The sequence below is a fragment of the Homarus americanus genome, unplaced genomic scaffold (genome assembly GCF_018991925.1).
Source record: "Homarus americanus isolate GMGI-L3 unplaced genomic scaffold, GMGI_Hamer_2.0 scaffold40841, whole genome shotgun sequence".
Taxonomy (NCBI): domain Eukaryota; kingdom Metazoa; phylum Arthropoda; class Malacostraca; order Decapoda; family Nephropidae; genus Homarus; species Homarus americanus.
In genome coordinates this window covers 470517-484695 of record NW_024739413.1, presented here as the reverse complement: position 1 = coordinate 484695, position 14179 = coordinate 470517, and the positions used below count along the sequence as shown (strand labels likewise).

The 14179-nt window shown below is 36.5% G+C and overlaps 1 protein-coding gene across 1 annotated transcript in view; it reads right to left on the bottom strand.

The window, feature by feature from the left end:
* LOC121874732 (neurobeachin-like) overlaps positions 1–14179 on the bottom strand; it is a gene marked incomplete at its 5' end in the record, with an annotated part of 70606 nt that overhangs the window by 32080 nt on the left and 24347 nt on the right. The window contains 7 exons of the mRNA XM_042379010.1: positions 1201–1391; positions 3431–3573; positions 4456–4678; positions 4883–5096; positions 6973–7130; positions 7967–8107; positions 9510–9566. Of these exons, the coding sequence (XP_042234944.1) occupies positions 1201–1391; positions 3431–3573; positions 4456–4678; positions 4883–5096; positions 6973–7130; positions 7967–8107; positions 9510–9566 (1127 nt within the window). The remainder of the gene's footprint in view (positions 1–1200; positions 1392–3430; positions 3574–4455; positions 4679–4882; positions 5097–6972; positions 7131–7966; positions 8108–9509; positions 9567–14179) is intronic.

The window sequence follows — 14179 nt, the reverse complement described above, 5'->3', positions numbered from 1 at the left end:
GCAAAATACCAGGCAGAAATTTTGAGTGCTTGGTAGGTCAAAACCTTGATAACTAAAGCACTATAGAATGAGGATCACCCTTGTTTCATACAGCCGAGTCAATGTGTAGCCACTCCTCAAAAACCCAGTGGTAGCAAGGCATCAGAGGTTTACAAAGAAAAGTAATAATCATTTCATCCCAAAAAGTAAAATATAGAATATTCTTACTTTCACAATCATAGCTCAGACATTCATAATTTAAGGGGGATGGCATGCAAGGCATACTAGTGTCTTGTGTTGAGTAGCGTGGAAAACAAGTGTAGAAATTAGGCCATAACCACTCACTGATCTGCAATTGTCTCTGCTCTGCTTGAGAACGAATTTCAATTGTTTAGATTCCATACACACAGTGCTTGGTTAAATTTACTGCATGCTTACTTATACAGAAATGAGAGAGAATATAGAATTGCCAATGAATAAAATGGTCAAGAGACATTCCCTTGAAATAGCCAAAAGAGTCTGTGTTGCAAACTGTGTACACATACAATAACTGGAAATAAAGGCTTTTTTATTTGAAATTGCTTAAAACTATAACTAATATAAGTATATACATACAAATGTATTAACTTCATGGCCATGCAATAATGTTTTATATCAAACAATGAAGGTCATACTCAAATCTGATTGTAATGTAAGGAAGTACATTTAAGTTTCTTAGGATAAACACCACATTATAGTGTTAATAAATCATTTTGCTTGCTGCAAGTAGTCATGAAACAGGAAAACAGTTAAATAATGTTCATAACTAAGTAAAATCACACACACTAATAAATACTAGATAAGTTTTCAAAAGACTTAATACTCTTGGAAGACAATACAATATGCTCATAATCAACTTAGAAAAGCACCTCTAAGTCATTCCAGAAATTCATTGCATACCAGATTACCATTCAAGCTTATATCAAATCCTAATAACATTCAAAACTTACTGGAAAATATAAAAGCACTTAGGCTGATACTACCAAAATATTTATTTTTCCTCAAAACAATTGATGCTTGAGATCAACTTCACCATGACTTTAACAACTAAACTCACTCCATTTACATGTTATTTCTTAAATTTCTTTCATGATGTATATTGGTTGATCTACTTTCCCTACTCATAATAGCAAGCTGATCTCAAGTAATGCTTATAAAGTTGGCTGTAGAGTTCATACATACTTGTGAGTGGATCTTGAGAGAAAGTAGCCAAGCAGCTTGAGGGCCTGAAGGCGAATCAATTGACTCTCTGAGGCCAAGAGTTTGAAGACTGTGCGAACCCCATGTTTGGCATCAAAAGCTGGGACCATGGAGGATGGGTGTTCTGACATGAGTGACATGAGCATCTGTAGCACATCATGCAGGTTCTCATCCTAGTAGTTACAAAGAAAAAAATATATGATGAAGTAATTGCAGAATCTGGCAGCTATGTGACAGTTCTAAAAATGGATAATTGTGCAATATTGTACTGCAAATCTTTTTCATTTTAGCAAGCATTCACTCATTACGACACAGGAAGGCTGGAATAAAGGGTATCACAGGTTCTCTTCATTTGCTCACTAAATAACAGCTAAGAAAGATGTATTTTGGCCTGTTGTTTCCCTTCCACAAAAATGCCCTGATACAGCAATCTGGTTTCCCCAAGCTGCTTTATATAACAGTAACTTAGATTCACCCAACAGAAAAAAAATACGATAAACTTAAAATCAGATATTTACAGCTCATGAAACTTAAACAGAATTATTCATTCACAACAAAATGGGATTCCTAGGATTATGGTAAATACGTGGTTTGCACAACTCACAATGAGCTGTTAACTCAATTGGAGACTTTAATGATAACAAATATTTATATGAACATGGAAATAGAACCCTTGATACTCAATTACTTTTAATATGAAAGATCAGATGGCAAACTAACCCCACTTGACCCTTTGCTGACATATCCCATAACAGGTGTGGTATTTTTGGGTCCCAGCACACTAAACATATACCATAGCTGTTACATTATATTTTTGGTGGCCCACTTTAAATTTCCCAAGCTTTGTTTTTGCTGAGCAACTTTGTGGAGCTCATTAGCATTGGCTTGACCATGGTTGAGTCAAGACATACCACATCTAGTTGTGTGCGGCCCCCACACAGGAGGAAACGAACTCCATTAGTGTACTGTAAATTTGATTCAGGAGACAAGGATAACCCTCCTATTCACAGTGACAGTGATATAAGTGAAGATGGTGAACTGACTAGTGATTCTATTGAATTTTAAAGAAATTTGAGTAGCAATAATGAGGAATGTTCTTTCAGTTGTAGAGTAGCTTCCATTTCCACCTATGTGGCTCCCACATGGGACTGGGGTGATTCTTTGTTTACTCCCCCAACTGCTGAAATTTGATGGTGAAAATCAGGAGATTATGGCAAGATTTATTTTTCGATATTCAGCCATCCAGAGGGTAATGACCATAAGTTGCCATCACCATCCACAGTGGGTTAAGAACACTTGCAAAGTGCAAGAAAGACTATTCAAATTACTAAACATCATATCCTACCATGAATGATATAAACATATTCTTTCAACCTAAAAACAATAAACCTTTCTTAACTCTGACTGGATAGTAATACAATTAATAATTTTAATAATTACCCTTAAAGGGGCTTTGACTGATTTTTCTTTCACTTAGTGTCCTAAGATCACATCACATTGCAATAGGACTGATGACACTTGAGAGAACTTTTATTCCTGAGGATAGCAATTTTACTTACAGTTTTGTCTTCTGAAAGGAATTTGCCATCTGACAGAAATATCATACCTGTTATGAGGAATTAAATCATAAATCTGCAGGGGAAAATTAATCTACCAAAGATTCAGTCCTGAAACACTCGAGAAAAAGAGGTACAGTATCACAATCATTCTTGGATCTTTTTTATAATGACAATACTGCACTTTCAAGTGTAAAATAAATTCACTTTCACTTTGAGAAAATGTAAGAAAGTGTAAGTGATGTTTGCCTTAACCTTGAGATTGTAGGGGACAGTGCAAGAGTTACAGTATTAACTTAAGAAATATTTTGTGTGATACTGCAATGGCTGATTAAATTCAGCTTTGAGAGATTGTGGGAGACAGTGTCAATGATACTAGCTTCAGGTTTGAGACATTGTGAGGAAAATATAAGAAAATGTTAAGTTTAGTTTCAAAAGATTGTTGGGAGAGTGAAATGGGTATTATATGTTACAGGGAACTTGTGTAACCAGTGATTTCACATAACCCCTAGGGATTATGTGAAATCACTGGTTACACAAATTCCCTGTAACATATTATAAATTTGAAAAGATTATGAGAAATTGTATGACATGTTTAGTTTTAATTTGGAGAAGTTAAATACCTGTACAAAATAAAGAATTATGCTATTACAAACCTCATGCATGGTGGAGAGAAAATTAAGAATTGCCTGCAACTCATCCTCCTTGACACCATTGCCAATCATGATCAGCTGTTTGAGAAATAGCAGCATGTATGCACGTAGACTGACAATGTCCTTGTCACTGGGTCGTGGACCATCTGGGAAAGAACATACACTAATAAAGAGATTTCCACCAAAATGGTACACAGTTGCAGAGGATGAACTACCCCTAGTCAAAAAGAAACACTGATCTTCAAAAAATTAACCAAAGACTTGGACAAGATACTTTTATAAGGCATCACTCGACTTTCAATACCAAAAAAACTTGAAAATGACTGGATTGTCTCTGTTAAAGAATGAAACATAACAATGAAGAAAACCTTGAAGGAACAGACTTCAGAAACATGTTATAAATATTACTACCGGGTATACCGAGATACTGGTTGAGTTCAGGAAAGCATTTAAAACAGTTTAGAGGAATGTCAACACAACAATTGCAGTAACTGTCATACTTGTGCCATGGTAGGTGTCCCAGTGGACAAGTTCATTAAGGCAGCCCCTTAAAAACAGGATGAATAATTGCCAGGATGACATGTCCCTGAGATGTAAGGTTATTTCAGTCCATCTCACATCAAAAAACTTAGGCAACCTCATCAATTAGAGGCTGTTATCTGCAGTCACAATCCAGAGATCAAAAGGAACAAACACAGAAAAGGCACATCCCAACCAGGTGCTTCATGGGTTAATGAATAGAGTGTAACTAAGACTCAGTAGATATACAGAGGTATATTCTATTTCCATATAAATGAAGGTTCTTAAACAGAAAAACTCTGAACTAATCCCAGACATAAAAAAGAACTGATCAATTTGGCCTCTGGCAGCTTAGCCTGTATAAAATGAAAACTGTGAGCCTAACCATCATAGGGACAGCTGATCTACTATCATCAGAAGTCATATCAAACAAAAAGAGTTGATTTGTGTACCTTAACTGTCCAAAGAGTGAAAAAAATATAAATTTATTCCAAGTAAGATGAACTTACCAAGACCTTTTGGGTTTATTCCACTCTTATCCCTGGGATTAACTACCCAATAGTAGTACTTGAGTGTGTGCATTGTTTGCAATACTGTGGAAACTCTACGGACTGAACCATAAATCTGTGCATCAGACAGGAACTCTGTGGCCAAGTAGGTGTAGAGTCGCATTTGAACTGCCACCGGAGAGTAGATCCACAGTGATGGGTTGAACAGAATGTGATCCAGGAGCTACAAAAAGAATGAAGTAGAAAGTATGACAAATTACTCTCAAATCTCTTCTAATAACTACTGCTACATTTCATTTATAACTATACAGGCATTTATATATCAGTGTATAAAACAACCTACTTCATATCAAATTTTGGTGCATCAAAAATAGAAGTAGAAAGAAAATCACTAATTAACTTTCAAGAAAGTAACATCATTACACACCTGCTTCAACAGTAAATCGGAGTTTGAATTTGGACATGTAACAAGGAACTTCGTTAACTTGAGGAAGGCAGTAAGAACGTCCATAGTAACATGATGTCGTGATGCACGGTGAAGTAGGTGAGAGATCACCAGAAACCCCCGATTCTGAACCATGTGTTGCTGAACTGTGTTGCAGCTTTCAACCATCTCACAGATGAACCCAACCAAGGTGGAACTGAAATAAAAAAAAAAGTAGTTTTATCCATCTGTGCTGTAAATTCTTTCATCCACCAGTGCTGTAAACATTATTTCCTGCAAGAAAATTCCTGCATCCATCACTAATTACATCTCCACTCAAGCTTCTATGTCCCTAAGAGCAACATTTAGGACATCTACTAAAGGTTATTGCAGGAAATTTTGACTATAATTTTGGAAACATAAATTAGGGTTATATCAATTTGTATCTTTTATATCATTATTTCTTTAGAGGTGAAACTAAATGGGCATTTCTTGTAACAGGTAGCTACTGTACTATATTAACTGTTGCCATAGGTTGAAATACAGTACAGTATATGAAAAGTCAAATTGAGGATATTACTGTACTTGATATGGACAAAAATACTTTATAAATCAAACCTGTTTATGCAATGATTTAATACATATACACTTCATAATTCAGGGGTGTATTCCTGAGGCATACATAGGATAAATGACTCCATGACCATAGTGACATTACCCCATAGTTTCAGAGATATACCACAAAATTGGGTATAAGAGGACTGTAAGAAGTCTATGATTAGAATAAAAAAATGGGTGGTGCAAAATAGAATGACAAAAATGAAGCCAGGATGAAAATATATTTCTACAGTGTATGCTATCTTGTGTGGGGCTACGGTCCCATTATCACTGTACTAACAGAGGTGGTATCTCCAGTACTGAATACTGTACAATACAGTGTATATACCTTTTAATTTACCTTCCTACTTTATCTTATTTACCTATCCACAAATAAGTAATCAAAGGAACTACACAAAATAAGTTAACAGTCCCAGGATTTACCTCAGTAGGACAAAGTTTTGCAACCTTGCATAGGTTTAGCAACAGTTTTCAGCCTGAAAATTGGTTAGGAAATTTCTGTAATCTATGGGGTAATATAAAAGTGGTTAGTGTAATCAGCAACTCTTTGAAGCCAAGACAGGCCTTTTGGCCTACCATGAATTTAACATGTTTGCACAACTCAAGACTTGTCTCAGAATTGTTAGATTCAACAGATGACTGAAAATTAAAATGGATATACAGTAATAATGTATATGAGAAATTCTATAAACCGATAAAGTACTTTAAATGTAGAAACACTTATAAAGAGAAATGAAGAAAATGAGAGGTCTTGATATGCTGGGAATGAAGATGAGAATGTAAGGTGAAAAAAGGTAAATATAATTCTTAATGGAAGGACTGAGGGTATCTTGCCTGAATTTAGTTTCACCCTGAGATCTGAGCAAGCAAGTAGAGTTCAATTGATGAGAGAATAATATCTATCATTACTATCATCATTAATCTCCTCGAGTTAAATTCCACAACTGAAGAAGCAAATAGGGAAAGGTTAAATTGGTTGGCCCTCTTGTAACAAGGATGGCCGGCCCTTGGGTCACCTTGGCGTTAATTTATTTGAGGTGTAGAAGCTGTCGCCAACACAACAACCACACCCTAAGTTAACAAGTTGCATGACCCAATGTCAAGGAATAGTCCGAGAAGACCGGATAACTCGCCAACTGCACTGGATAACCATTACCCCAGAACACAATCTGCAAATCGATTAACATCCAGGTTCCGAATTACTGTTGGGTAGACAGGGGCAAATGGTGTAAGGAAACTTGCCCATAGTTCCACCCTGCTCTGGGATTGAACCCGGATCCGCTCACTTGTAAGGCGAGCATGCTGACCATTACACCACAGATCGCCACAAGGTTATACTGCAATTGAATCTCAATAAAAGAAATAAGTTCAGACAGCAAGGAATCTAACAAGCTACAGTATCAGCCTACCAGAAGTCTACACCTAGATGACAAAACTGAACCTTTTCAAAACATTCAGTACCAAGACAAACTCACCCTAGTGAGGGGTCTTTGTTGGTGTTGTAGTAATCATTGATGGCTGGGGGTGTGTCATGAGGCAGGTCAAGCTGTTGAAACAGTGGAAAGAGCACCTGGATACCACCCATGCTGTTCAGAGTACTGTGGATGCTGTGAGTCACCACAGCTTTCACATCCTAAAACACAAAGATTGAAGTTATGCTTGGGAGGAAAAACCAGAATCATATAAAACTAAATTATCACTGGGATTATATTACATTATGAAAAGGACAGGTAACTTTAAGGATTGATTGTCCCTGAAAAACAATTTTCTCATGGGGGGAAACAATTGTTCCATTACATTTTGTAATAGAAGACTTCCAAGTGAGGGAAGTGCTAAATTACATACTGTAGTAGCATCTTCAATTCATTCATTATTACACAGCAAATTTTATTGCACATTCTTTTTGACCCTTTGATATTCTTTGAGTCCTGGCATCTTTCAGAAAGCTGAGCAAAGGGATATTTTTCTACAGTCATTTTCCATTAAACGAAAGCAATTCCTGGTGTAGGGAGTTGTGAGCCCTAAGTAGTGTGTTTATACACATATTCACTCTCTCTATGTAAGTGTTTACAGTACCTTACACATCATGTATTTTGTTATCTGTATTAATAAATCATGTTTTAATTCACACAGTTTGATAAGTGCTGCAACCTCACAGCTTCTAAACTCTGTATGATTTTCTGTTTGTCTGGTGAACTTTACCGTACTACAGTAAACACATGGAAAATGGGTCTATCCTTTATACAGTATAGTATTTCATCCTCTTAAACAGAAACACTAATACTGAACTGTATACTGTACAGCGGTTCTTTCCCACAACGAATTAATGTACACCTAGGAGACCAGGGAAATCTTAACTCCCAAGACATTTTTCATATTACTTCTTGATTGTTTATAAGTATATCAACTCCTGAGTAAAATTTTATATATTCCTGAATTAAGATAACATGGATAGCACAGATGACTCACCTGAAGCATGAGTGCGTGGGGGTTGTGGACGAAAAAGGACGGGTTACCCTTTGGGGCAGACTGTAGACAGAGTTGAGAGTCCGTGGCCACTGGATTATACATAAATACAATCGCAGCTGCAAGTTTGCCATCATACAATACCTGTCAAGAGAAATTCACCAGATAAGTACTGAATAGCTACTACAACCTTGACTGCACATATGTCTCAACTGCTCAACCATTAGTAGAGTGATGCCTGTGTCTCACCTTCCACCCCATGTATAAGTGAGGCAAAAAGGGTCAGAGCGATGTGACAGTAACAAGACAATGTTGCACATCAGTTGAAGGTACAGTATGTACTGCATTACATTGGGTTGAAAACCATATACTGTACAGTACAGTACTTTGTAGTCAAAATCCAGCTAAATTGGAGAAACAAAACAATTCTAGAGCCCTTTGAGCTTCAAACAAGACACAATAAGGCAGATCTCAATGAAACATTCAAAATCTTGAGATGGATGGTAAACATGAACCCGGGCCATTTTTGGTGATGTCGCGTACCACCAACACGAGATGACATAACTTCACGCTTGACAAATTATCATGCAGAACAACATAAGGAAATACTACTTCACACAGAGGGTGGTAAATCTATGGAATGGTCACCAGTTCAAGCTGTGGAACCGAAAACAGTACTGCATTTCAAAATACAGTACTCCTAGACAAAATTATCAAAACCAATGGAGGGATCCTACACAGACCACTGCCAACCTCTAGTGGGTGGCCATGAGGTAAAAGTTAGGTAAAGTCACCTGGCCCTGTGGATGTCTTGCAAGAGTACCGGTAATCTCAATTTCATTATGCCAAACAGAATTAGGGTGATCAGTTTATATACTCAAATGAAGTCAGCAAATGCTTTACCTGAATTGGCAATGTTACTGCCCAAATATTCGAGCTATTACACTTCATTTTGCAAGGTTAAAGAATTACACTTTACATGATTATTCATGGTGTTGTATGGCCCATTAACGGAGTCAGTTACTAATGCTATCACTTATCACTAAATAGTGATGTAGCACAATATAGTACATTATGTATCAATGTAAACTGTTGTCACCTTATACCTACACAATAATAACAGTTATGGTAAAGTAGTATATAAAAGCAGTCAAGCAGTCACGAATTTATGTACAATATCTCTTGAATTACGTATGTGCAATCAACATGTGTAGTATTTACAAATAAATCATTGATCATGCACTGTAGCTCATGAATCTCATGTAATAAACATGTATGTCACACACAAACACAAAATATTTATGTACATATTATTATCATATCACAAACATATATGTACAACAGTAAAGAAAGGATATGACTGTATTCCAGTGGTTCACTGCTTCAAAGGTTTTACTATACTGTACTAAACTTTCAGATCAATAGAGCTTCAGGCCAATGACTCACTGGAACATAGGCAAGTCCCCCTCCTCATTAAAGAAAAAAGGACAAAAACAAAATGAGCGCTCCCCCTCACAAAAGCAGCGGATATGCGTACTTGGCTTACCCTCTTGTGGTTTTCTGGTAGTTGAAGGTAACTTTCATTGTCAAACCGGAACTGACTCTGTGTGGGAGATAGAGAGAGACCGTCACCCATGCTGTTTCACCAATACAGTTTGAAGGAGTTAGGACAGCAAAACAAGAAAAGAAAGACTTCCTATATGGAGGTTAAAACTGAAGGTTAAAATGCAGAAGCAATCCACCACTTTAAGATATTCATGTATAATAACCGAATTATTACTATTAAGCAGCATTAGAAAAAAATGTATATACCGTACTAGATTTGTTAAATTACTATACTGCATTGTCTGTGATATATTTTACCAGGGAAAAATTAAGTGCATATAGAATCCCAGAATGTAATTAGAGAGAATAGAAAGTGCCTGAAAAAGAAAATACCAAAGTAAAGATTTTGCAGTACAGTAATTACACAAGCATCAATATTGAAGTATTACCCAGAACAGAGCAGCAAACCTATTTAGTTTTTTACCACATAAATTACCCAAGCCTAACCCAAACTATCTTAGGTTTAGTTTGGTTTAATTCAGATCATTTGAGTTAGAAAAATGGTTAGCAGTCCTGTTCTTGTAACTCTAATATTGGCCATCTTTCATGCTGTACCAAGACCTGGTTTATCAATGCTTAACATACTGTACTAAATCAGATATGAATTTAAAACCATGACCCCAGGTTTTGAATTGTATAAAATTTTGAGACAAAAGCCATGAGTTGGTTAGTTACACTTTTTAGAATGTTTGTGTCATGTAAGCTTTAATACTTTATCATGTTTGAGATAGATAAGCTTGAACAAAAAAGTACAAAACATACCTGTGTTGGATAAGTTTTATCACCGACTACTGTACTATACGGTACCATGCCTGTGTTTGATAAACTTGAACATTATTAACCACGTTAGATAAGCTTTAACAACCTAATCTACATCTAAAGAAACAAATCTACGAAGACATGGCTGCTACAGTATTTCAAACCTATTAATGTAGTTCTGACTGAAATAATTAACAAAATGATGACTGTTACAGAACACATTAGTTGGGGATTACTGTATGTTAAAATGTACTGTACTGTAATATATACAGCGGTCCGACTAATTACCCAAATGTAGCCAAATATAGCCGCAATGAAGTCAAATAATGGTCCTACATGAATAAATCGGACTGTTAATCACTTCTTGACTAGTATTTGGTGTCAAAAAGTCACAAAAAATTGGAAAACTTACTTTAATCTGAGTTAACAGATCGCGTGCATGTACCGACGGAGCGAGGAATTACCCAAATGTAGCCAAATGTAGCCGCAATGAAGTCAAATGATGGTCGTACAAGCGTAATTCGGGCTGTGAATCACTTCTCGATTATTATTTGGTGTCATAAAGTAAAAAAAAATTGGAAAACTTAATTTAATCCGAGTTGTGTTGTGTTAGGTTAGGTTAGATTAAATTAAATTAGATTAGGTTAGGTACATGCACTTGATCTATTAACTCAGATTAAATTAAGTTTACCAATTTTGTGTGACTTCGTGACACCAAATACTAGTCGAGGTTAGGTTAGGTTAGGTTAGGTACATGCACTCGATCTATTAACTCAGATTAAATTAAGTTTACCAATTTTTTGTGACTTTGTGACACCAAATACTAGTCGAGAAGTGATTGGCAGTCAGATTTATTCATCTAGGACCATTATTTGATTTCATTCCGGCTGTATTTGGCTACATTTGGGTACATTTGGGTAATTAGTCGGACCCGTAATACAGTACATAAGTTGAGTAAATTTAGTCGTGGTATACCGGGTACTGATGATTGTTGTTGTTTGAAAGTATTTGGGCGTTTTTATGGTAAACAACTTTTTTTTTAAATTTGACTTTTCGCAAGTTTAGTAAAAGGGGCGGGAGGAGTTACACTGTAATCAGGGGCTGGATACTCAAAAATAATTAAGATGTCCCATTTCCCAGAGTTGGTCATAACTTGAGCACTTTTTTTGCTGCGACTCAATATTCAAAACAAAATTGGCCCTTGGGCACACCCATGTTTGATGACTTATGTCACACAAACTTACGACTACTCAGGGGGATGTTATATGTAACCTTTGAAGCCCCATCTTCCTCAGCATTGTTACAACGAATCCAGGAAAAAAGTCAAGAAAAAGTCAGATAAAAAAGCACGGAAAAAACCTAACCAAAGCTAACCTAACTTAACCTAACCTAACCTACGTGCAATGCCATCATATATATATATTCTGTTGTCAATGTGTACAAGTCATGTGACTTTTTTCCTGTGGACTTTCTTTCCGTCGACCGTTACAACTACAGTACACTGCAGTACAGTATTCAAAATACATTGAAAGTACAAACTGAAATACAGACATTTGCAAGTGAAAGTATAAAGATGCAAGAGCTAAAATAACCCATGAATAAGGTGAAAAGATGCCCAAATAACCACAAATTGTTGTATCCATAGACGATTATGTTTTGTACAGACCACACCGCCGACAGGCTACATGAACAATCAGCATCTTGTGGTGTTCATGGAATTAGATAGGGGTTGGGTGTAAACGGGACTGCCCAGTATGGGTCAATAGGCCCACTACAGTTTCCTCTATTCTTATATGTGTTTGGCTGTGCCCTGTGCAGGGAAAGAAGGTACTGTACTATTGTGGACAAAAGTTCACTCCTTCCCAAAGTGGAGCAGTATCGACCCTCACAGCACACCCGCACCAGGGTCAGTCAGGGTCAGTCAGTTCGGAGACTCATTCCCGTGTCTCAGTTGGGAGCGAACTTTTGTCCACGATAATACAGATCTACTCGATCCTTTGTAAGTTAGAGATTAACATTTGATTCGTTACCATCAATTTCCTCGCCAAGAAATTATACAGTGTGAGAAGAACCACATATACAACGCAAACAAGGATATCTCACGTCATCCCGACACACATATAGATTTTGATGGCTCTACGCTTCTACAGCAGTGTAAGTTTTCAAAGTGTATATAATTAGAAATTACCACAAGATTGACCCAAGCCAGTTGAAGCATGTTTTGTATGGAAAGGCAAGCAGAGAAATAAAGATGCCTACAAGTGTAGTGAACATTGTTAAAACAGTGCAGGATTTTAAGTACAGGTATTCACAATGCATTTTAATAAATTAAATCACTTTTTACATCTTTTATTCATCCTCTTGTTCCTCAGTGCAGTAATATGGAGCAGACAGGTTAATGTTGTGATTCGCTGAGCAGTCCCCCATAGTTGGTAGCTGTGCTGGGATTGGTTGACACTACTCGACAGACCGTGAGGTAGCTAGACGACTGTGACGCCATTTACTGCGTCGTATATCGCAAAGGATAATAAGATACTGGTATTTCGTAGCCAAGATGTAACCACCATATAACGTGATAACTTTCCTATAAAAGACATCTTAAGGTCACAGCTTCCTTAGTCTCATATTGCTCGCCCTACAGGTCATAACACTGTTTACAATTTTGAGTATCCCGCTCCAGTTCTGGCAAGTAAAACGACGCAATAGGCTATTTAACTGACAAGTTTGTTTATCTACTTAGGTTGTGAGTTGGTGTTTCATCTGTAAAACCAAAACATTTAGTAAATATATAAGCATAATGAAGACACTTTGTATGTCAATATTGTGTTCTCCTTGTGAGGTTTTATAATGTTACGTATCGCCTTATAAAGTTTTTTCTCAATAGCCTTGATTGCTTGAATTCCAGAAATTCGACATTTACTCTTACTTAAAATCCTAATATAACATCGACTGACATAATTTGTTAGCAATGTCAGGTTAAAATTTATAATTTCCGGGAACAGATTTCTAAGATTTAAATTAACTTCAACAACTTTTCCACAAGGCTATAGATGACAAATAATAGGACTACCATCAATATTGTTATCGACTTTTTTTTATCAATAAGAAAACCTTATATTCCTGGAACAAAACTGTAAAAAGTTCATATATTTCTCGCAAGTGGAGATGTAAGAACACATCGGACTAACAAAACAACTTCCTTGATAACCTCGCCCCTGGCATACCCTACTTCGGGGAATAAGTCGAATTTAAATATTGTTTCGAGCATTGTATCACGTAGTCTTAGGTGGGTTATGGGCATTGTTTGGCAGTTTATTGTTTGTCAAGAGTATAGCGGATTTTCTCCCTAATTGGCCGCTAAAATAAACCCTATATTAAAACAAAAACAAAGTATATTTTTTTTCATCGCAATACACACTTGAATACAAAATATAGAACAATTAAAGAAATAATGACAAATATTCATGACAAAATTAGTACTGTACTTCAACAGGAGAAAAACGGGTTTCACGCGTATGACCTACGTCTCCATCATTGTCCTGTTACAACCGTTAATATGCACCACACCTTCAAGCAAACTATCAAAACAAGACGACAATAATGCACTCGTGTGAAAATTTATGTTACCATTGTTCCCGCGGGCATGACGCACTAACACCCAGTCAACCAACACTGGTGAGCTAACTTTCGCTAAAGCCATGAAACGCGTCATATTGCTCTAAAAAGTTGTACAAATTTGACAGGTATTGAATGACGATTGACGGCAGTTGACTGGCTATTTCGTTGACCAGAGGGATGCAGGAAAATTTTATTAAATTAATGTCATAAATACTGTATACTAAACTACTTATA